The 22,141-nt window shown below is 39.5% G+C and overlaps 1 protein-coding gene across 1 annotated transcript in view; it reads right to left on the bottom strand.

The window, feature by feature from the left end:
* LOC118453092 (interleukin-6 receptor subunit beta-like) overlaps nucleotides 1-18,288 on the bottom strand; it is a 23,963-nt gene extending 5,675 nt beyond the window's left edge. The window contains exons 1-11 of the mRNA XM_035902278.1: nucleotides 18,132-18,288; nucleotides 16,894-17,033; nucleotides 14,221-14,362; nucleotides 13,983-14,065; nucleotides 11,317-11,527; nucleotides 9,538-9,696; nucleotides 8,411-8,533; nucleotides 7,697-7,849; nucleotides 5,901-6,044; nucleotides 3,583-3,679; nucleotides 897-960 (exon numbers count right to left, since the gene is read on the bottom strand). Coding sequence (XP_035758171.1) covers nucleotides 897-960; nucleotides 3,583-3,679; nucleotides 5,901-6,044; nucleotides 7,697-7,849; nucleotides 8,411-8,533; nucleotides 9,538-9,696; nucleotides 11,317-11,527; nucleotides 13,983-14,065; nucleotides 14,221-14,362; nucleotides 16,894-17,033; nucleotides 18,132-18,225 — 1,410 coding nt within the window. The 5' untranslated portion in view covers nucleotides 18,226-18,288. The remainder of the gene's footprint in view (nucleotides 1-896; nucleotides 961-3,582; nucleotides 3,680-5,900; nucleotides 6,045-7,696; nucleotides 7,850-8,410; nucleotides 8,534-9,537; nucleotides 9,697-11,316; nucleotides 11,528-13,982; nucleotides 14,066-14,220; nucleotides 14,363-16,893; nucleotides 17,034-18,131) is intronic.
* Nucleotides 18,289-22,141: the final 3,853 nt, after the last annotated feature.

Below are 22,141 nucleotides of genomic sequence, written 5' to 3'. Positions count from 1 at the left end.
GTAGGTGCTCCTCAGCCAGCTACCAGCTGACCAGTCAGAGCCCCTGGATTGCTCTGGAGGTGGACAGAGATTGAGGGGTTGGAGAAGACTGAGAGGGGATCTAATCAGCACATACAAATATCTCAAGGGTGGATGTCACGAGGATGGAGCCAGACTTTTTGCAGTGGTGCCCAGCAACAAGACAAGGGGCAATGGGCACAAACTGAAACATAAGAGGTTTCAGTTGAATATGTGGAAGAACTTCTTTATTGTGAAGGTGACAGAGCACTGGAACAGGCTGCCCAGGGGGGTTGTGGAGTCTCCTTCTCTGGAGATATTCAAAGCCCATCTGGATGATGTCCTGTGCAACATGGTCTAGGTGAAGCTGCTTTAGCAGGAGGGTTGGACTGGATGATCTCTGGAGGTCCCTTCCAACCCTTGCCATTCTGTGATTCTGTGAGCCAATTTCAGAAAACACCATATACATGGCCTCTCTTGTGAGACTTCTGTGGTATTAGGCCACCATGCATTACTTTGTGTTTTGAGTAACTTGTACGTAATAATCAGTTCCAGCTAGTGAAAACTGACCGCATATAAAAACTGAACTTCTCTCTTTAGACTCCATCTCCCCACATTCAACTTTGCTTTGTTCTTTTAACAACCATACCTTTAAACACACTCTATAATGCTCTCAAAAAAGCCTGAGAACCTTTACTACTTTAAAGAGTGTATACAGCCTCTGCCTACACAACAACCCTCCCCCATCCTATATTTCTAATATTAGCCCAGCTGCCCAACTGTTGATATTAGGCATTTATTATGGTGAAGTGTGAAAAAAGTAATAACTAGCATTACTGATTAACCAGTAAGAAAGATCTCCCTTGGGTATTTTTTCACACCATCAGAAGAGTACTTGCCATATCTTGGAGTGCACTGCTGTTTCTTGGACTTGGTACACCTGGCCAGCATGCTATTTTCAGCCTGTAAAGGAATATTCTGAATTTATTGTCAGGTTAAATGACTGACATTTCCTATGCATTTAAATTAACTACCATTTACACATAACATTGTATTGGTATTATCATGACCACTAAAACAAGACATTCTCCAATAGGCATAATGCCAGTTAAATACAGAAGACCAAGCTTGACAGTCTACACTGAAATGCTGAGTTAGTGACAATTAGCATCTTTGTTTAAGGACAAAGGAGCTGTGACAGGAGCTCGTAATGTTGTTTCTTTCTTTATGTTTAATCATTGTATATTCCTAATTTGCTATAATTTCCACAAAACCTCCATCTTCCTTGAGAACTCTTGGACACATAGGAGGAAGTTTGTTTTAGTAAGTATTTGCTCCTGGGCAAACAAAGAGCAAACTACTGCTGTTTTTGGCTTCTGTGCAATGACACCAGTGGCCTGGAAGAGGCTCTCCCTGGGACTCGCAGACCAGAACAGGGGGGACAACACAGCTCCTGCTGTTTCCTGATTGGTTTGAGTTTGGCTGTTTCTGGGAGCTATCACATACATTATCATCTCACTTTTTCACCTGACATGAACCTAAACACAGCTTTACTAAAAACTCACACCAGCTGCTTCTGCCATAGAGGAAGGGGTTTGTAAGGCAGAGCTGAGTTTGCTAATTGAGCTGTCCAAACAGATTTCAGCTGGCTGCTTGACCACAGACCTCTCAGCAGAACCCTTTTTTTTCCAAGTTCCTCCTTTCCACGCTGGGGCTCAGAAACAACAAAACTGACAACAAGCTGCTATTCTCTCCAGCATCTGTGGACCACCCTACCTCAGGCATTGTCCTTCCTGCCCCTTCCTGGAAGGACAGGCTGTAATGGTGGCCTGCCCATCACTCCTGCCACTCTAGGATGGTGGTGCTGGCCCCAGGCTGATAGAGGCCAGCTGTGATTTCCCTGCAGAGGGGCACAAGTGGGGCTGGATGGGAATTTCAGAAGGAGTTTCTGATGAGCTGACTGATCCCATTAGCATCAGTCACTCCTGATTGCTCATCATCACTGGGTCCTATGGGAGTGGAAGGAGACCGTCTCTCAGCATTTTTGAGCTGATCCCCTCCCTGTCAGCAGCTGCTCTCAGGGAACCCCCCATGAGCTTTGGACAATGACTCACCTCCATAGAAAAAACCCCAAATTAACACAGCTGTGAGAGACTGTGGGAGGTTATTCAGCCCACCACACTGCCTTAGTGCTGGCTTCAGTGTTGCCTGGTTTTCAAATCAAACACAGACTTCATTAGCTGTAAGCCTCTATTTAGGCTGTGGTTTGAGGTGAAGGCTGAGTGTAGAGTTACTGGATCTCCTTGTTGATCCTACGAAGATGAGTGTTTGGCTGGCTAGTGAGTCCTTTTTTACAAATCAAGCAGGCAGTTGAGATGAGAGGATCCTTGGGACCCTTCATCTCAGTTCCAGGTGGTCAATACTATGACATATTTAATTGCTCTTTCATAGTGCTAGACTGGGCTTCTGTGTGTTGTTTTTTCAGTTTTCAAAAAATTCTCTCCTACTTGGCCCAGACAATGAAGTACGATCTTATGTTTAATACAATGAAGTGTGCTCTAGGTGAAAATTTCTCTGTAGGTCTCAGAAGTTCTTGTCAAAAATGCTGGATCAGATACAGAGCAACTTAAAGTAAAATCTGAAAGGGAAAGTGCATGGGAGACTTAATGTGGAGTGCGGTCTGTTTCCCAATGGCAAGGGTTTCCTGATGCATAAGCTGAAGTGAGCTACATCATGCCATATGGCTTTCAAGCCATGGGTTGTACTGTCTGTCTATTCTGTTTTCTGTCAGCTTCTGAGACTGCTGCTTTGTAAAAAGGAGAAAAGGGGAAAGTAGTGTTCTAGGACATCAAAATAGTAATATGAATGGTTGTATGCAACTAGGTTTATCAGAAAATAAGTTTTAGAACCCGTTACTGTGCAAGCTGGGTTTTTTTTTTAGTGGTAGTGTATACCCCTAATATTGTACCTCAGATTTATATGAGGGGGGTGTACTTTATTGCTGCAGAAAACAATTTCTCCTAAAATAAGAGGACCTCACCCGTACCTTACAGGCATCCTTGTTATTCTCTACTTTCTTCTCATCCACCTACTACTCCTTATTATGTGCTTATGTGTACAATTTATACGGTTAACATCCAAATGTGCTTGCAGGAAACTGCTTAGATGGCAACATAAATTTGTGTATGCTGCTGGAATGTATTTTTGTATCTCAATAGAAGAGATTATATTTCAATAGAAAAGATATGATTATCAGTTGGGAATGAAACAGCAAAATAATCAAAGGCATGCTTTTTCCATACATACAACCTATTTTCCACTGTGACAAATGGTCCTTACTCTTTTCAAGGGTATTTGAGACAGCAAGAAGTTAGATAACTGTATCAAAACCAAAAGGTTATAGATTTCTGACAAACTATTCTAATCAGCTTATAGTGGTTTGTAATTGCTCTCACTGTGTAAATGACTGGGATGGCTTTTTGAGTTACGTTGCTTTTAATGATAAAAAAGGCTCAGTGCTAAGAAACTTTGCATTAAGCAGAACTGAAGTGCTGTTAACAACTTCAGCCAATATTCCCTTCTTACCTTTTAAGGACCAGAGAACAAGTGAGAGGTATAACCACCAGAAAGAGCATCATGCCGAAGCAAAGGCCAGTCACGAAACCTTCAAATTCGCCTTTATCTGATGAGAAACAGAGAGATTGAATCAGACTTATGGTATCAAGTATAACATGACTGTATTTCCTCCACAAGAGAAATATTTTAAACAAAGTCAAGTCAACTTTACACATGTTCTCGGATTCCTGTAAGCAAAATCTAGTTAAAACAAAACAAGACCTGGGATTTCTCGGGGGTCTGAGGCTTTCAAGTTTGTAATTTTATGATAGCTAGATATATCTACTGAATTCTTAAATACACCATCCAAAAAACCCCACTTCATAATAAAAGAAGTATTCCTACCCCCTATGCTATTATGTGACAAGCTCTAGCCTGTTTAATGGGTCAGGATCCTGATGCAGGTCTGACTTCATAAGAAACTATTTGAGTGAAAGTGGGGTTTAATCTGTTTCAGGTTTTACTAGCAGGGTTTGGGTTTTTTTCTGGTGAGATCCCACCTGGTCCTGATAACAATATTATGGTTTGTGCACTGGTAGGTGCCATGTTTCACCTGTTAGAAACATTAAGACAATTTTATCTGCTGTCAGCCATTTGTCAGCCCTTGCTGCAAACCTGCATCTCCTATTGCTTATGTTAATACCAGCTTGAGATACTTCCCACCACCCTGCTGAAGGAGACACAGTGCTTGAAAGGCTAATGAAGGTTGATAAAGTGCTCAGACAGTGCAAGCACTGCTGCTAACACAGGAACCAAAGAAGTCTGAGATGTGAAGAGTGGGTTAGGGCTGAGGTATTCTTTACAGATAGTTTCAGAAGTTTCAAAATAGCACCAGGAAAGTGTGGTCAGTCCATGATTGTGTTGCTGATACTGACAAACTGTATTTGCAAAAAGGTCGCCTGCATTTTCTTTTCCTACCCACCCACCAACAAAAATTTTTATTTTTAAAAATCAAACAGCTACTTAATTTTGCTTAAAAAAGGTATTTGAAAACCTTCAAATTGCTTTGTTGCTGAAAAAGGCTTTTATGACAAAGAAACCTAAGGTACTTCCAATGGATTAAGTAACCTGTGAAATGTTGGGGAGAGGAAAATAGTAAATGCATGTTTAAATTCAATGTAATTACTTGAATTTTTAAAATGTTGCATTAGATTAACTCTGCATTTTTGTTATTTTCCTTAGGATGCAAAGAATAAAGTCCTGCAGAAAAGCTCCGGTGGAGACACTTTAATTTCTTGTGTTGACGGGAGAAAGGATTTTGGCAGGGGGAGGAGGGGGCGGAAACCCCATTGATTTCAAGGAAGATTTTGTGTTCTTCCCTTCTTCTTTCTGCTTCACACTTTTGACTATTCAGGTGTTTGTGTTTTAAATCTTCTTCATTTGATACAAAAAAGGTGTATTGGGGAGAAGCCATTTGCATACTTTGTCTCTGAATTTCACTGGTTAACTTTCCTGTGGCTTAGGCACCTTAACCTGTTCTTTTCTTTTTTTTTTTTTTATTTAGAAACCTTCAATTGAGTGAAGCTGTGATCAAACCAAAAAAGGGTCTACTGCAGTGTTAGTTTTAGTTTAATTGATAAGGTGTTAAAAATGTTTGAGAGATCCTGTTTAGCCAACCCTACATGATTACAATACATGAGACACTATAAATGTAACTGTATTGATCTTCTTAGCCTATCCAGGCACCTTTCAAAAAAGCAAATTTTGCCAGCAAACTATAGGACCTGTTACATAAAATGTAATTAAATTACTAGAAAACAAAAGATACTTCGATTAGCTGTCACCCACAACAGAAGCAATTGAAAGAGACTTTTTTTTTTTTTTTTAACAGTTAATGGCTCAGGAGTCTAACTGGAAATCAGTTTTACATGATTGTTCAGGATTTTGCCAAGAGCAAAGACTGCTGAACTTAACTAGTCACAGGCAGAATATTTAAACTGCTGAAATACTGAAATCTGTGACAGGAATCGGCAATAAACAAAGATATGTGCATAAAGCTAGCATAAAAAGGTCAGAAAATGTCTCGGATGATGAACCCTAGCTAAGCCTTCCCCGCATGTTAGACAACAAAATACAGGCAGAGTTGTTCTGTGATGCATAGTTTACCTCTAACAAAGGAACAATTTTGTGTGCTTGCTACCAGTAACTAGGGATTGAATAATAAAACTTGTGCATGAACACTTTGCTACTCCTTGAAAAGCAGGAAAGGGTAGTGAATAATGCTATATATAGTGCATAAAGCAATGATTGATGCTGGGTAACACAGATACATAGAGCTTCCACAGTACCATATTTTGGCGTGACAAAAGATTGTGAAAGGGTTGGAGGTCCTTCACCAGCATTAGTGAATCCCGAAATCTGCACACGGTAGCTGGTTTTTCCCTTCAGTCCAGTGAGATGGTAACTTGTGGTAGAAGAATTGAGAGTAACAGCTGAAACACAAGAGGGGTTGGAGGAGACAATTAGATGAGTTCTGATGGCTGAGCCTGAGTCAGTGTAGCTGACTGGGGAAAAGGCAAAATTTCTGTGCCCTAATCCACACCTGGACGAAGCCACACTGTGCAGATGTTCTTTGGATGTGTATTTTGATTCTCCAAAATACTTACATACATTTTAAATCTGGGAGTAAGAAGCATGAGCTTTTAACACACCTAGGACATTTATGTGGTGAGTGCAGAAGGCTGTGTATACTGCATGACAGGAAAATACACCTAACATACTGAACAGTGGTTTCTGATGTTTACTGTAACAATAGCCATTAGGACTAGACCTGATCACACGCTTTACCCTCACTACAGTAGCCGGTAGTTATTCATCTTGATTAATACCAGTGCTATTACTTACCATTCAGTACAGAAAAAGGGCTGTGCATTCTGCTTCACCTACTTTGTAGGGCTTTCAGCTCAACCTTTCTTTTCTGATGGTGCAGTGACTTTTCCCCTGGCCAGAATAATGCTGTAGAATGTCTTTAACAGGGCGGAAATTACTTTTTAAGCTTGCCACTGCGAATTTAAGATCTTCATAGAAGCGGAAAGGGTGCTGTAGCCTATAGGCTTCCTTTCCCAAAATTCTCCAATGAAGTTATTCTCCCTGCCTGGAAAACATGGCAATCGGGTGTCTTGTAATTGTTGTACTGACTGATTAGGGCCGAGGAAAAAAAGTAGAAATTAAGTTCAGTCTTGGACACTCCCCTTCTGTCTCCTCTTGCACTTCCTGACAGGTATTCGGGGTAGAATAGAGTCCCCCGAAAATGGTGTCAAACTTCCTGCTAATACTGCGTACTTAAAGCTTTTGTTACTTTTTATAGTCCTGTGAAGGCATAGGCCAACATGAATTACAGAACCCTTGCTATTCTCCTTTGTCAGGTCTTAGGTGCTATCTGTCTTCCATAGCATGTCTGTGACTTTATTTGAAAGTCAGTATGTGCAAATTTAATGTATTATTATTTATGGCAAGAAGACTTTCCACTGCAGACCAGAAGAAAAAGATTTATCAAAGAAGTACGAGGATTTTTTTTGAAAACTCAAGTGGTTTGAGCTCACAACTATTTATTTGAATGCCTAGAATTGTAGTTAAACACAAAAGCTATCAATTTAAGAAAATGTTTCTAAAAAATAAATTAATAATAGTATCTTTAAAAACAGGTAAAAATACAAACTATATTCCCTGCTAATTGAGTTCAAAAAAGAAATATATATCTTAAGTCCTATAGAAAGGCTGAGTCTAGCTTGGCTGAGTTGCAATGAAACATAAAAGTACTGTGACTGAAATCTTAATACCTCAGAAATACTGAGAGCATACATCTTCCTTTTGGTGTTACTAGGGAATTCTGCAGTAGTCTTAGAACTGTAAGTTTTAAGGAAATATTTCCTTATCAATATTTAATTTGAGATGATATCTAGAAAATTCTAGGTATTCATAAGACCATCTAGAGCATTAAAACTCTAACCAGGAGCTGACCTGCTCAATTCCCACAGAAATCTAAGTAACTCAGTAGTGTGCTGCAACAGTACTTCATGGTCTGTATGAAACTCTTCTGCTGTGGCTCTGAGCTGCTGCTGTGTTCTGAGCAATGGTGACTTACCCGGGGACTTTTTCCCAGACGAATCTGTGTAGCTGATCCTGTATCCCTGGAGAAAACCCAAACAGTCTTTGGCAGCTATTTCTGTCCACTTCAGAAGTGCAGAATGCTTTGTGATATTCAGAATCGTCACATTAGCAGGACCTGTCCTGGGAACTTAAAAATGGGGTAATAATTTAAATTCTGCATCAGTACTTGTGCAATAGACATACAAGACTGATAACTAGCTGCTTCCTAGAGAGCTCCTTGCCTGATTCTAGTTGTCATAAATATAACATAAAGGGTGGAAGAGAAAGGAGAAATTCCACAGAGTAAAAAAACCTCTCATCTTAAGCAACACCAAAGTAGGTAGAAATTGTGACTGTCTCATTACAAACACTTTCAACTTGCAATATAAGACACTACTGAATTGGGATTGGAAAATCTGACTTGGGCCACAGTTACATTTGAGTTACACAGAGTAGTAACTCCAAGACCCTCTTTCTGTTATTTTGGTAATGTCATGTGTAATAATAATATTTCTGTGGACCTGTCAGTAAGGAAGAACATTCAGGTCATTCACTGCCAGCACATAACTGCTAGGACCAAAGGCGATGCTAACTGGAGAATGCTGTTAAGTCACCTGGGAAAGAAACTTTGTGTAGGATTTCTTTTATTGCCACAGAGAGGAAACAAGAAGAAATATAAGGGATGAGGTTATATAAAGGGGAGGAGTACCTCCTTCAACTGAGTAAAAGTGGGTCACTCCAAAAGTCTTTTCATGTCTTGTGAAACTTTCACACTGACACACATCAGATGCATGTACCATTATTTTGTACAACTTATATGGCTGAAAATTGTCTGGAAAACAAATAAAGGTATATCAGGGTTTACTGAAAAGTTATAAATGAAAAAGAAGGGCAGGAGAGACAACAACTTTATAGCTTTTCTGTACAGTTCTTACTTTCTGAGACTCAAAGCATAGTACAAGTTTACAGTGCTTTACACTGAGTACAAAATATGTGCATCCTTCTTCATTGTCTCTAGATGCTGAAGTCAAACTAGTTCCAAAGTAGAACAAGACATAACACAGGTTTGCTTTTAAAAGATGCCAGATCTGCTCATAGTCTCCCTCTGGAAGGCCTGAGCTGCTGAAGAAGTAGGGAACTAAAATGGCTGTAGGTATCTTGGTTTAAGGACAGATATTTTCTGCTCAGCTAGCATATTTAAAAACAAGCAAAACAACTAGATGTAATATGGCAGTGCAGGTGTTGCAGAAGGACCAAGGAAAACAGTCCATTCATTTATAGAACTCTGAAGCTCAACATTCTCTACTGTACATAAAAGCCAGTCCTGAATGGCCTTTGCAAAAGAGTCACCTACATGATTTTAATCAAGATTTTTGATGACTGTCCCATAAAGTGATCCCTGGCTGCAGCTCATCATGCCTAGTTTGGTAAGCAGAATCCTGGAGCTGAGAACTTAGGCTTTGACAAGGACAGCCACAGGGATAAAAGAAATAATCTAAGGGAGACTGTAACAGAGCAGTTTATATTTAAAGTTAAATTTACCTAGAGACAAGAGGAATGTTTTGGTGGTTTTGGTGTTGGTTTTTTTTTTTTTAAAGCCAATAGTGTATAGGTCTGCCTGGAATGTGGGCAAGGAGAGACATCAGACCAGCCACAGCAGCTTAGCTGTACTTCTTGCTCAACTATGATCATAAGAATCCTACTGAAAACCGCTTTTCATCTATCTGGGTCTTCAGTTTGCTATTAAAAACAGGATGAAAATCCTACCCTCCCCAACCAGAAATAACCAATAAATGAAATGGTACTTCCATAAGTGGATGTGGTGGTTGCTGTTACCTAGTGTGAAATTTTCAGTAGCCATAGTTATTATTTTCATGCGCATATCGTCTTTACCAGTGCCCCAGTCAACCACAAAACATTTTGGACTGTATTCTGGAGTCCAGGTGACAACTGCATTAGTTCCCTGGTGTTTGACATGGATTTGGCCAGGCAAGTCTGTGAACAAATGCACAATCAGAGATCAATAAACAGGAAAGCCATTTTCTCCTCTCTTGTTTGCTTTCTCTCTTTTGCTTTTTTTGAAAATTATTCATTAAGTAGTTATCATTGCAGGTGACCAGTATATAGTAAGGTTTACACTGGTATGTCAGTAAAAGAAACTTAGCGTCTAGCACCTTGCAATGGTGTCTGGGAGCTCCAGTGTTAATTGCTGTTCATGATCTTTAATTTCCCACAATCGGAAAAGAGGAAATGGCTGTTCCAAGCCTCAGGAAGAGGAAGCCCAACCTTGCTAAATAACCTCCTGTGAGCTGCTATTAACTGCTGTATGTAGAGCAACTGTGAGATAGTGCTTACACATGGAGAAGGAGAAGGGGCTAATTATGGATTATACCTATATAGTTTCACATTCCATATACTTTGCATTTTCTGCCAGAATCTTAAACATTTTGACATTTTTAAAGACAGATTATCAAACTAGGAAAGACCTTCTGACTTGAAACTAAATGGACCTTGTGGCAGACAGACAAAATTCTCTATTTCATGTCCTGTCTGAAAACCAATATAATAAAGTAAAATTAAAGAAAATGGCTGCACTAGCTGAGGAAAAGTTGTGCATGCTGAGGAATTTATGTTGGGAATGCACTTAATGCAAGTATCTTCCTAGTAATTCATGATAGATACAGACAACCTGCACAGAAGTACAACCAAATCTGAAACATGTCTGGGAGAGCCGTGAAGGACAGGTTGAGAGATTCAGTAACCAAGTAGCTATCAGTCAAAAGTTGGTTTGAGGTGGTAGTATATATTTCATCAGAAGAGAGATAAAGCAGTCAAATGTAAGGGCAAAACCAAACTGTTAAGCCTTTGCAGGGCAAAGGAGAATAGAATGAGGGGAGTGTGTTACAAAATCCTGAAAACATCAATTAGTTGCAGCTGTCTGGAAATCAACAAGCGTACTTGCACACTTCTTACTTGTGCATACTATAGCTTAATTACAAAAATAATCTTTGGAAGAGAGAGGTTTTTCTTATATTGCAGTAACAATACCTCAAGATTATAACAAATGAAACTAGATTATATTATAAGAAAAACAGCTAGTTTTATTATTCAAATGAAAAAACCTGTGTATTTAGGCATCACAAAAGCTTACATCTTAATTGGAATATGACATGTACTTCCTATTTCTTCCTCCTCCTATGTGCCAGTAGAGGTAATACTGAAATAAAGGACAGTAGCAGGTCTCCTAATAGTTATTTAGCTCAAAAACCTTAGATTTCCACATAAATCTGTGACCTTGGTTTAAACTGCTGGCATCTACTTAACTTTGAGTACACTCCATACGTCCTTTTGATAGGTAGATCTAGCACATATTTACTTCTCTAGCTTGAGAAAACAAGAAGTGCTCAATGGAATGTTAAATTGCTTAGTCTGTTAGTTAACTTCTATTAAAATCCTTTCTTAAGAAACAGTACTGACTCTCACTATGTAAAAATATCAGCCTAATAAATATTCAAGAGAATGCTTAACCCTATCGCAAAGGCTGCCAAAAGGTAGCCTAGAGGTTGCTCATAAAAATTCTCCACCGCTCTAATGAATTAATGATGAGGTAAGTACCTGCTGCAGAGAAGTCTGGGACAACGTAGATGGCTTGTGGGGATTCTCCTGCTTTGTTATAGGAGGAAATATTAACTCGATAATAAGCCATGGAGAGATTTAGAAGAATTTTTCTGTCTTTTAGGAAGATGCGATCTGGTGAATTCCTGCAACTGTTGGGTATTCTTTCCACATTAACATGATATTCAAGGACGTTCTCACTTTGTGTTACCTAGTAAGAGGAAAATATTATTAATCTATAAATGTTATTATAACTCATGCAGAAAATCAAGAGGAATTAAATTGTATAAACAAAATGTCACCTTTAATGATGGGGATAAAATCATACTGTTTTAATTAGGTTATTAGGACTCAATGAAGCAAAACATTTCCTTAAATTTAAAAGCATGCTTAAATTGAGAGGATTTAAGCACAAGATTAAGTGTTTTGCTTAATTGAGATCTTACTTATGTGTATCCAATTAGTAATAACAGCAATGAAGCAGCTGTAATGTTCTCTACATTTCACTGGAACATACCCCTCATAATTAGGAACTTGAAAGTTAATGAGAGGTGTTTAATTGCAATTTATGCCTCTGGGAATCTTCATCTACTAGGCTCTGTTAGGCATCTGGTCTCTTTGACGATAAATGCTAGTAATGATACTACAACTTCGGAACATGTTATATAGCCATTGATACAAATTTTTATGTGATGGTTCACTTGTTATTTTACTCTATTAATCTTCATGAGAGATCAGAAAATGAGTGCACAGAAATGGAAATTACTGCAATCTAGATAGAAACTGATCTCAGTACACAAAGGCCTGTGAATTCTGCAAGGATTACTTCTGATAACAAGCTTTTCTGTTACTTCTTCAAACAAAAGTAACAGTGTGAAGATACCACAAAGCTGGGAAATTGGGTTATCTTAATGAAACAGTTGGATACTTTTGAAGTAACCTAGATAGGATGACATTCTGGTAAAGCTGCTGTTACGATTCTCTCATCAGGCTTTGAAACTGGAAAAGGTTTCTCTGTAGGGGAAATAATTCCCGGGACATGTGAAATATGAGGCCTATTGCACAAGAAGAAACTAGTAGAATTTAGCTTCCTTAGCTTAGCAAAATGAGACTGGAAAAGGCTAGCACTGCTCTATCTTGTGCAGTCCTGCAGAAGGTCCTGTGTTATTTGCAGCCATGAAAGCAACACGTTGCCTGCTTGGGTGTTTAGAGCTGAAGTCAGCTATTTTGTGCCTGTTGATCTGAACTGTGTAGAGGTTACTCAGTGATCATTAGCAAAAGCAGAGGAGCTATGGCTAGCCATTAACATCTTTAAGCTGTTTTCTTTGTTTCAGATTGGCTTAAACAAGTATGGCAGCAGAGCCAAAGATATTTTTTCCCCTCTACATTTATGATGTTAATTATTGAACGCACTCCTTCCCTCCGCGCCTTCGATGTTTGTTGAAGCCATCTGGACTTGAACCTTACTTCATACTATATACTATAACTGTTATCTTGAATAGAAGGTCCTAGCCCTGATACTATATTTAATATTACTTTTTTTTTTAAGAAAAGCATTTAGATGGAGAATAATTTCTTCTCTTAGCTTAACATTTAAATTGGCATATATCATCTATTGCTTTATCACAAAATGAATCATTTACTGTGCAGCTTTGCCTTCTTCTCAGGAGATAAGGAGAAAAGGGGATCCCCCCTCATCCTTATCAGATAAGGTGTTCATTTCCTCTGCTGTCTTTTCTTTCCCTTAACAAAAATACATGGGGTAAGTACAAAACTTTCCACATCATCTGATATTGCAGAACTCTGACAGTCTCTGTCTTTTCTGCAAGGATATCCCCTATGGCAAACTTCTCAGAGTTTGTAGATGCTCTTTCTCTCAGAGTCTAGATAGAATTAGTGAGTTTCCACACAAACACCTCTAGTAACACCTTGCTCACTGAAATTGCCTGTGGGCCCCCTCAACTATACATTCAAGACTGTCAGTTGTCCATTTCTTACCAAGAGAACTTCAGCTGGTAAAACAGACTGATCGGCTATAGTCAGTCAGCTGATAATGTCTCTTGCTGCAGAAGAGGGAGGATGCTGCTGACATGTAGGTTTGAACTTTAAATGTCATTATGGGAAGCATGCAGCTAGGAGCTGTTCTTGTGAGCCAGAGACTCTTTTTCCATCCTGATTATAATGCATTTGTACTTCTGAATTAGTAGACTAGTAGATTTACCAAGCTCTTCTAAAAGGTTTTAGTCTCTTGAGAATATGAATGAACCTTAGGAACACAAGAAACACAAGCTGTGTCACTTGTGTGTGCTAAAGCCTTATGATGATCTTTCAAGGAAAGCTTAATTCTAAGAGATAAACTTGAGGCACACTGAATTTTAATGCAAGCTGGAAAGAATCTTCATTCTAGTCAATGATTTTGAGCCTAGAGATTGCTGTTTTAATAATTTTTTCAAGTTTATAAATTGGTGTAGTTTTTCCTTGCTAGTTTCTAGCACCTAAACAGCCACCATACAAATGCAGTGAAAACTGAAGCAAGAGTACAATATTCAATGCCTTTTGCTTACAGTGTAGTCTCAGTACAATGAGAAAGTCTATTTTTTCATATAAAGTAATAAATTAATAGCATGGACATAACAGAAGGTACTCCAACTCAAAGTGAACATTACCTCCCACTTCAGAAGAACACTTCTTCTGCCTGGAGAGATTTCTGTAGTTGCATTATATGATATTCTTGGCTTGTTTGTGAGTTCTGATAAACATGGGAAAAATGGAGACAAGCACTCATATGAAGCAGTTTGCTATTCATATTTTCAACAGTATCTGACAATATTATTTCATATGAGATTTGAAAAGGCTTCTATGTTCATTTTTATTCCCAGTAAGACAAAACTATATTTCACTTACTGTGAGGGACTAAAATCTCTTTACTCCAAATGCAAACACAGTGGAGACCATCCTTGGCTATGCATCTGAGCTGAACAACGTATGAAGACGTAGCATTTAAATTGGAAATGGTAATATTGACAGCATTGCTTTCTACAGGCACCTAAAAACAAACGGTGTTTAATTTATGTGGCAGCAGTAAAACATAATCTTACATTAACTGTTTTCTCAGCCACGGATATCTTCTGACTGCAGCTGAAAGTAGGGGCTCCTATCATCAGAGGAATTACCACACATTTTAGCGAATGTCTTCTCTTTCTTTCAAGCCAATAACCTCTTTTTCATGAACTCATTCTGCTCAGTGAGGACATGTAAGCAATGGTTTAGATCTAAATATTGCTTTTAAAATCAACTAGGCATTATATATACTGAAAAATAATCTGCTTGCTTAACTTTGAGCCTTGTTCACATTCTGAAGAACAAGACGTGAAGGTCAAATTAAATATTAAAAAAAAAACCCCAAACCCTTATTCTCAGCTGTCAACAGTGTGTCTAAATAGATCCATGTGACTGATGTAGTAAGGAGCGTGGCTGGACTGAATATGTGGCTGCCTATGCCTTAGCACCACAGAAGTAATGTCCATGTGCAACTGATGATGACACTGGAGCTCCAGTAGTTGTACAGGGAATAGAGATTGTCTTGAAACAAAGACAGCACCTGTATCTAAGAAAATCCCTGAGCTGAAAACTGTAGGAGAAAATATGATCAAACCCCCTTTTTACATGCTTGAACTATATTACACTCATCCCCAGATGTCCACTGGTGGCTGCTATCAGAGCATCCTGCATTAAATGGATATTTGGTCTGATCAGTTCTAGGTGTTAGTGTTTTTCTAGAAGTGCTATTGCAGATTGAAATATTTATTTTAGCATGTCTGCTGTGAAGCTTTGTTTTCTTAATTAGATAAATTTCCTAAAAAAACCCAAACAAAAACCAACCCCCCCACTAAGAGGTGACCAGCTCTTCTCTTTGGTTTTCTGCAGTGCTTTCTTTTTTTTTGTTGACTTCCTATACTTTTGCTAATGAAACTAGCTTGGTACAAAAAAGCCCCTCACAACATAGTATTACAGAAAGATTCCAAATCTCCTACAGAAGAGGGAAGTGAAGTGGATTTAAGACCCAAGTGTTAAATTACATTATATGTACATTAATCCTACTCTCAATAAACACGTTTCTCAGCTAGCTTTATATATACGCTTGTGCTTGTATGCCCACATTCACCCTTTCCCTCCAGTCCCATCTCTAAATGCAGCCTACATTCATGTGATTCTGAAGAGTTTACAGCCTAACTTTATAGGATCAGCTGGGAGATAATGAATATTCATGACCTGTAGTCCTTCGGTACTCAGTCGTTCTTATCACTCAGTGTGGCTGTTTCTACCAGTCCCTCACATTGCTAACTTGAATCTATCTATCTCCCCTGTCTCCAGAACCTGTAGGAACATTTTTACTGCTCTTAACTCTCTATTTTTCCACAGGCTGCATACCAGACTGTCTGCACATGTTTATCTATCTATTGCAGTATCGAATCCTTGGTTATCTGGCTGTCCTAGAATGGTCTAGGACTTGTATGTCAATGCACAAGGGGACCCTTCCAAGACTTGCATGTTCTTTGTACCAAGATGAAACCTTTCTTATGTGGGCCTCTCATAGTACTCCTTCTGAAGTGGCTAAAGAAAGTGGCAGCCAGCTTTAAGAGAAATAGAAAAATACCAAAATTTCATAAGTCTTCCTCTATAAAGTGAAGAACATGTGAGATTCTGGTGGTACAAAAGAAGTGCAGAGATGCCCAAGAAGTGGGAACAGTTGCTTTTTAGACAGTTTTCTTCCTGGGGTTCTCTTCTACCTGATAAACACATATTCTTCATACAACTACAGATAACACAGCTTGAAAAGCAGACAATTTCAGGGACACAGTGATACAAATAATGCATATGTGCATGCCTGCTGGTGAAGGCTTTGCATGATATGCTCAATGGCAAGGGGCAAGATAAGCAGCCATTGCTGCTGCATGCAGATCCCACTGAAATTACAGCTATTTTTCCACCTCTTTCTTAGTTCCTTTAGGTTTTGGTACTGTCCTCTTGCTGCACCGTATTCTCACTGTTGCATGTCCTAAAATGTATCTGGAACTGATCTTGTATCTCAGAGAAATTATTTCCCTTCTTGTTGAAGAAGGAAATCTGGAAAACTGATGCAAAACAAAAGTGTGAAAGGTATGAACTGTTACCTTAAAAAGCACAGCAACCTGATCATTTATCAGTTTGAAAATTTAATGATACCAGCAAAAAGAGTCATATTTCCCATCAGTTAAAGTGTAATCAGGATTTGAGTTTGGATGGCATTTCTGATATCTGCTTCATCTTTTGCATCACTGATGGTTGTAGTGTCTCATTGACAGGTTAATGAACCAGCTGACATGCTGTTCCATTTTTTTTCTGTATAAACCTATTAATCTTTCTTTCCCAAAAAGCTTAGGCTCTGTTAGAACAAGATTAAGAGACCTTGCTATCCATGTTGTGTGTGCTCTTCACTAGCATCCTGTTGATGTCCTGCCGTACGTGTCATGTACTGCTGAGCTGGTAATAAGGCACCTCATGTTCTCAAGTGATTGTCAACTGGAAGATACTTACCAGTGTCCATCGAGTGGATTCTGTGAGTGCATCTCTGTATCTCAGCTCATATGGCGTAGGAGTTGAAGGCAGGGCCCACTTTATTACCAATTGGTTTGTGATCTGATGAGCACTTAAGTTAGATGGTGTCAAGCACTTCCCTAAATTGGGGAACATGCAGCTGTTATACATGCAAGAGAAGCAGGAAATCTTTGGTAATTATGTCAGTCAGGTGGGGTTTATAAAAAAATAAAAGACTTGGCATAGAATACTGAACACTGAAAGACTTTAAAAAGACTGGAAATAAATAATTACTAAATCTTTATGGTATCAACAAAACAGGGTTGTTCCTCTTGCCATTCTTTTGTGAATGCTTCTACTGATTTCAGGAAGACCCTTTTCCTAAGCAAGTGCTATTCTGAGTGAGTCTGAAAGTTAAAATCAAAATGTCAAGGGTACCTATAATCATGAACTGTACAAAAAATTTCCAGAATGTCTTCCAATTTCAGCAACTGTGTTTAGCTATGTAATTGTAAGTGCAAATATGTTTTTGTCTTTCCCTCCAATAAACACAAGGTGGCCAGAAGTGTCCAGAGGAGGTCAAAGTGATAATTTGGGTTGTACTGGTAGTGCCCCCCAGCAGTGAGAAGCATTGCTTTTTCTTGGACCATGATTCCTCTGAGAAGGTAAAGTTTGGGAAGCTCTTGAAGTTATCTCAGTCATCAGATACTGTAGGGGATCTTTAAATAAACATCTAAAGCACATAGTTAATAGGATTTCTTTTTTCATATCTCCCCTACAGCACTGTGTAATGGGTAAGTGGCCTTCAAAAAGAGTTGAACTTTGAAAGGTTTTCTCAAAATGCTCATGCTCTATAACAAGGATTCCTTAAGTGCATGGTACTGAGTCAACCTGCTCTTTGTAAACCAATAAAGAAGTTCAAAAAGCTATCAAAGAGAGCACAGGAAGCTGATTAAGTACTGTACACCAATATCACTATATATTTTTCTATATATGGCTATTTTATAGTCTAGCAAATGATTTAAAGTAAAACCCTTCTCCCGTAAAAGCTGATAGACTTCTGCTATTGACTTCAGTTAAGACTTCATCCAAGGAAGCCAAACCGAAGCTTAGCTCTCCGAATCAGTAAAAATAACAAGTGTATATTGGGAGTTACCATTTTTGAAATAATCTTCAAGAAAATGTGACCACTGCTTTGGCTGGGCACTGCAATAACACAGCTCGTGAAGACACTGTACCTGCTTTGCTTGGTGTAACTGAGATGGTCTTTCCTTTCATGCAGCTGTCATGGATGTAATTCACTGCTATCCAAACAGATGCAGATCGCTCCATGTAGAGATCCTTTCGTTTTATTGTGATGGAAGGTGATGATGTGTTTCGTTTGAAAAGTTTTGGTATTCTGTCCCTTTGGAGAAAAGGAAGCAGAATGAAAAACAAACATTTTACTGGATTATAGTTACTTTTCCCCCCCACACCCCAGAAAGCATCATTACAGCACTTGTTAGTTTTCCAGCATCTTGAAGTCTTGAAGGTGAGGCCTGAGCAGCTTGAAACAGGAAGTGTAATTCCAGTACCTTAGTAACTCTAGCAAATTTAAACATGCAAATCCTTGTTGCGTGGTGGAGAACTGTTAAATTCCTTAAACTTGTAAGGCACAGCATGACATGAGACCAAATCCGTATGGCCTTCTTTTGTACTTACAGTTGGATATAAAAAGCATTTAGGAGGTATGAAATCAGGTTAGAAATTACTTCATAAAGTCTACTTGCCACCTACCATAGGGGCACCTAAATTCCTTTTGAACAGCAAAATTTCCCAGTTACCCAAATTATAAATTACCACAAAGATATGAAAAAACTCTCATGAGATATATGCCTGCCTTCTGACTTCTGTTCCTGCAAAGCATCAGAGTTTGACAGAGATGTTTAAATGCCACCTCAGTCCTCAGCCCTATAGACTTCTCCTGGCATACCTAATGCACACAGCACAGAAAGTCCAAGAGGTTTAAGGCCTTCCATAAAAGGCTGCTACTGTTCTACCTAGGGTTTTTTCCCCCCCATCTCTCTCATTTACTCTCTGCCACACGCAGGACAGATTTTTTTTTTCCCAAGGCTAAAGCTGTGCCAGTTCAATGTTCTTAAAGAAAAAGGCCAGCATACTAAATGCGTACCTGCATATTTCAAGTATTAAATGTGCTGATCGTGATACAATATTTAGTAACTGAATAAAACCACTTGAAGGTTCCCCTGTTTTCTGCTTCAGAGTAGCTGTGAATTAGCCATTAATATTTCAAAGGATGATTTCAAATGCTTGGCTGGAACTTCTCTGTGGGAGTGTTTTTTCTTTAATTCTTTTCTTCCTGACAAGTAAATCATACGAAGCAAGGATAAAGAACAATTTCAATGTCAAACTGACGTTACTTGCAGAAAGGGGTGATGTCCTTTTCTAGGGAAGCAAAAAGGCCTTTCAAATACTTTTTATTTTTATTTTAACCCAATAAAAAGGGAGGAAGGAAGTTTTTTTTTTAAGACCACTGGATTGAAGCCTAGGAGGCTGAAGTTCAAGTCCTGGCTCTGGCTTGGAAAAATCATCATCTCTGTGAGGCAACTGCCTCCCTCCTCCCCCACCCACCTTCTCTTTCACGCTTTTTTTTCCTGCCTTCTCTGTTCATACCATCAATCCTGCAGCAGAGCTTTCAAAAAATTGGGGCTCCTGGAACACCTCAGAGGCAAGACAGCAAATGCAGTACGGTTTGGTGCTTACTGCAAGTTGGCACCTGAAAATATTGAAGGTGACAGGGGGAGTAACTTCAGCCCTGAGGTGGTTGCTTTGCTCCTCTGCAATGTGCAGAAGATAGCACTGGGGAATTTCCCAGTGTAGTGACGTTTCCTTAGCTTTAGGAGATGTTCCTAAACACAGCTCTTTTTTAATGCAGAGTGGTGGGTTATGTGGCAAAATAATCAGCAATGAGTATCAGAATTCGCCAGTGGCATACAGTGCTGTACCCTGTGTACCCTATGATATGGTCTCATGGCAAAGATCATGTCTTCTGATCTTGCTTCTCTTTTTCTAAGTATACCCTTAATTTCAGGGGTGATACCAAATATGTAGATAAAAAAAGAGGAAAACCTATTTTGTCTTGCAGGTACTGAGACAGGAATCTGCTTAGTCAGTTTTGGGGGTTTTTTTTGTTTGTTTGTTTTTTTCTTTTGTTTTTGGTTTTTTTTAACAAACCAAGGGACAGATGTTGATTTAATCTGCCTATCTACATTTTACCTGGCTTCTTTGTTTTAGCTTTCTCACAAAAGACCCAACTGAAAATAGCCATATTTTAAGGTAATCGGATCACCTTTAAGGTAATAAGATTAGCCCTGTAAGTTCATTCCATCTGTTAAACCACTATTTGATAATTCAGAATTGCAAGAAAATACTTAAAAATCTATTTTTCTTACATGCCACATCTGACATCTCTTTGGGTACATGTTATAACATTATATATAATGTATAACAAAAACCAGCTTTGAAGGTATTACTGTTGAATATTCAATGCAAGTCAATAGATGCAAATAAAAGTGATTGGTTAAGGTAATCTTTGGCAATAAAGTATCCAACAGTGTTTTGGAGGCATGGAAAGACATATAATGAGTCTTTGTATTGGGCTTGCATGGCAAGGTTTTGGTAGTGGGGAGGCTGCAGGGGTGGCTTCTATGTGAAGCTGCCAGAAGCTTCCCCCATGTCTGATAGAGCCAATGCCAGCCGGCTCCAAGACAAACCTGACGCTGGCTAAGGGCTAAGCCCATCAGCCACAGTGGTAGCGCCTCTGGGATAATGTAGTTAAGAAGGGGAAAAAAAACCTGTGCAATTATAGATGGAGAGAGGAGTGAGAATATGTGAGAGGAACAACTCTGCAGACACCAGGGTCAGTGCAGAAGGAGGGGCAGGAGGTGCTCCAGGTGCCAGAGCAGAGATTCCCCTGCAGCCCCTGGTGCAGCCCACGGTGGGGCAGGCTGTGCCCCTACAGCCCATGGAGGCCCACGGCAGAGCAGATCTCTACCTGCAGCCCGGGGAAGGACAGGTAGAGGGTGGATGCCTGAAGGAGACTACGACCCTGTGGGAAGCCCACGCTGGAGCAGTCTGTTCCTGAAGGACTGCACCCTGTGGAAGGGACCCATGCTGGAGCAGGGGAAGAGTGTGAGGAGTCCTCCCCCTGAGGAAGAAGGAGCAGCAGAAACAACATGTGATGAACTGACCCCAACCCCCATTCCCCGTCCCCTTGTGCTGCTGGAGGGGAGGAGGTAGATAATTGGGGAGTAATGTTGAGCCCAGGAAGAAGGGAGGGGTGGAAGGAAGGTGTTTTTAAGATTTGGGTTTATTTCTCAATATCCTACTCTGATTTGTTTGGTAATAAATTAAATTAATCTTTTCCCCAAGTCGAATCTGATTTGCCTGTGATGGTAATTGGGGAGTGATCTCTCCCTGCCGTTATCTTGATCCAGGACCTTTTTGTTGTATTTTCTCTCCCCTGTCCAGCTGAGGAGGGGAGTTACAGAGCGGCTTTAGTAAGCACCTGGTTTTCAGCCAGGGTCAGCCCACCGCACTCTTACCAAGCTCTTACCAAATCAACAGATATTGATGAGACGTGAAGAAAGATTTTTACCAGTATTGTGTAACAACCTACAACGTGATGGAGTTCCAACACTGGAGCAAAACTTTGGCAGGCAGGAATCATGCCAAACAGCAGTGACAGCTTTCATTTTGTGAAATTACTTTTATACTTTGACTTTTAGACTTACCATTTTAAGAATACGGTATAATTAATTGTGTTTGGAGCACTGGGTACTGGCAGCCAGGTACAGGTTAGATCCTCACTTAATTCTTTGTAGCATACCAATTCATTGTCCCAATCTGCAAGATGAAAACATGAGGACTGGAAAAGACCCATCACAGGCAACTGTTTACCATTATCCGGTGCAAGCTGAATATGAGAAGCAAAACCAAATACTAGACAGGCTATATACCCTTTTGTGCAACAAAATAAGAATTAGCTGTGTGACTCCTTACAACACGTTTACTCTCAAGGCAAGCAGTTCACTAGTGTTTGGAAAAAGGGACAGAGACATTTAGAAAAATTAAATCTTTTCAGTCATAGAATCATAGAATCACTTTGGTTGGAAAAGACCTTTAAGATCATCAAGTCCAACTGCTAACCTAACCCTGCCATCCCACCACTAAACCATGACCCTAAGCA

The sequence above is a fragment of the Egretta garzetta genome, unplaced genomic scaffold, assembly GCF_000687185.1.
Source record: "Egretta garzetta isolate BGI_Z169 unplaced genomic scaffold, ASM68718v1 scaffold439, whole genome shotgun sequence".
Lineage (NCBI taxonomy): Eukaryota > Metazoa > Chordata > Aves > Pelecaniformes > Ardeidae > Egretta > Egretta garzetta.
Note: the sequence above shows the minus strand (reverse complement) of the source record. Positions and strands in the feature narration are given on the sequence as shown.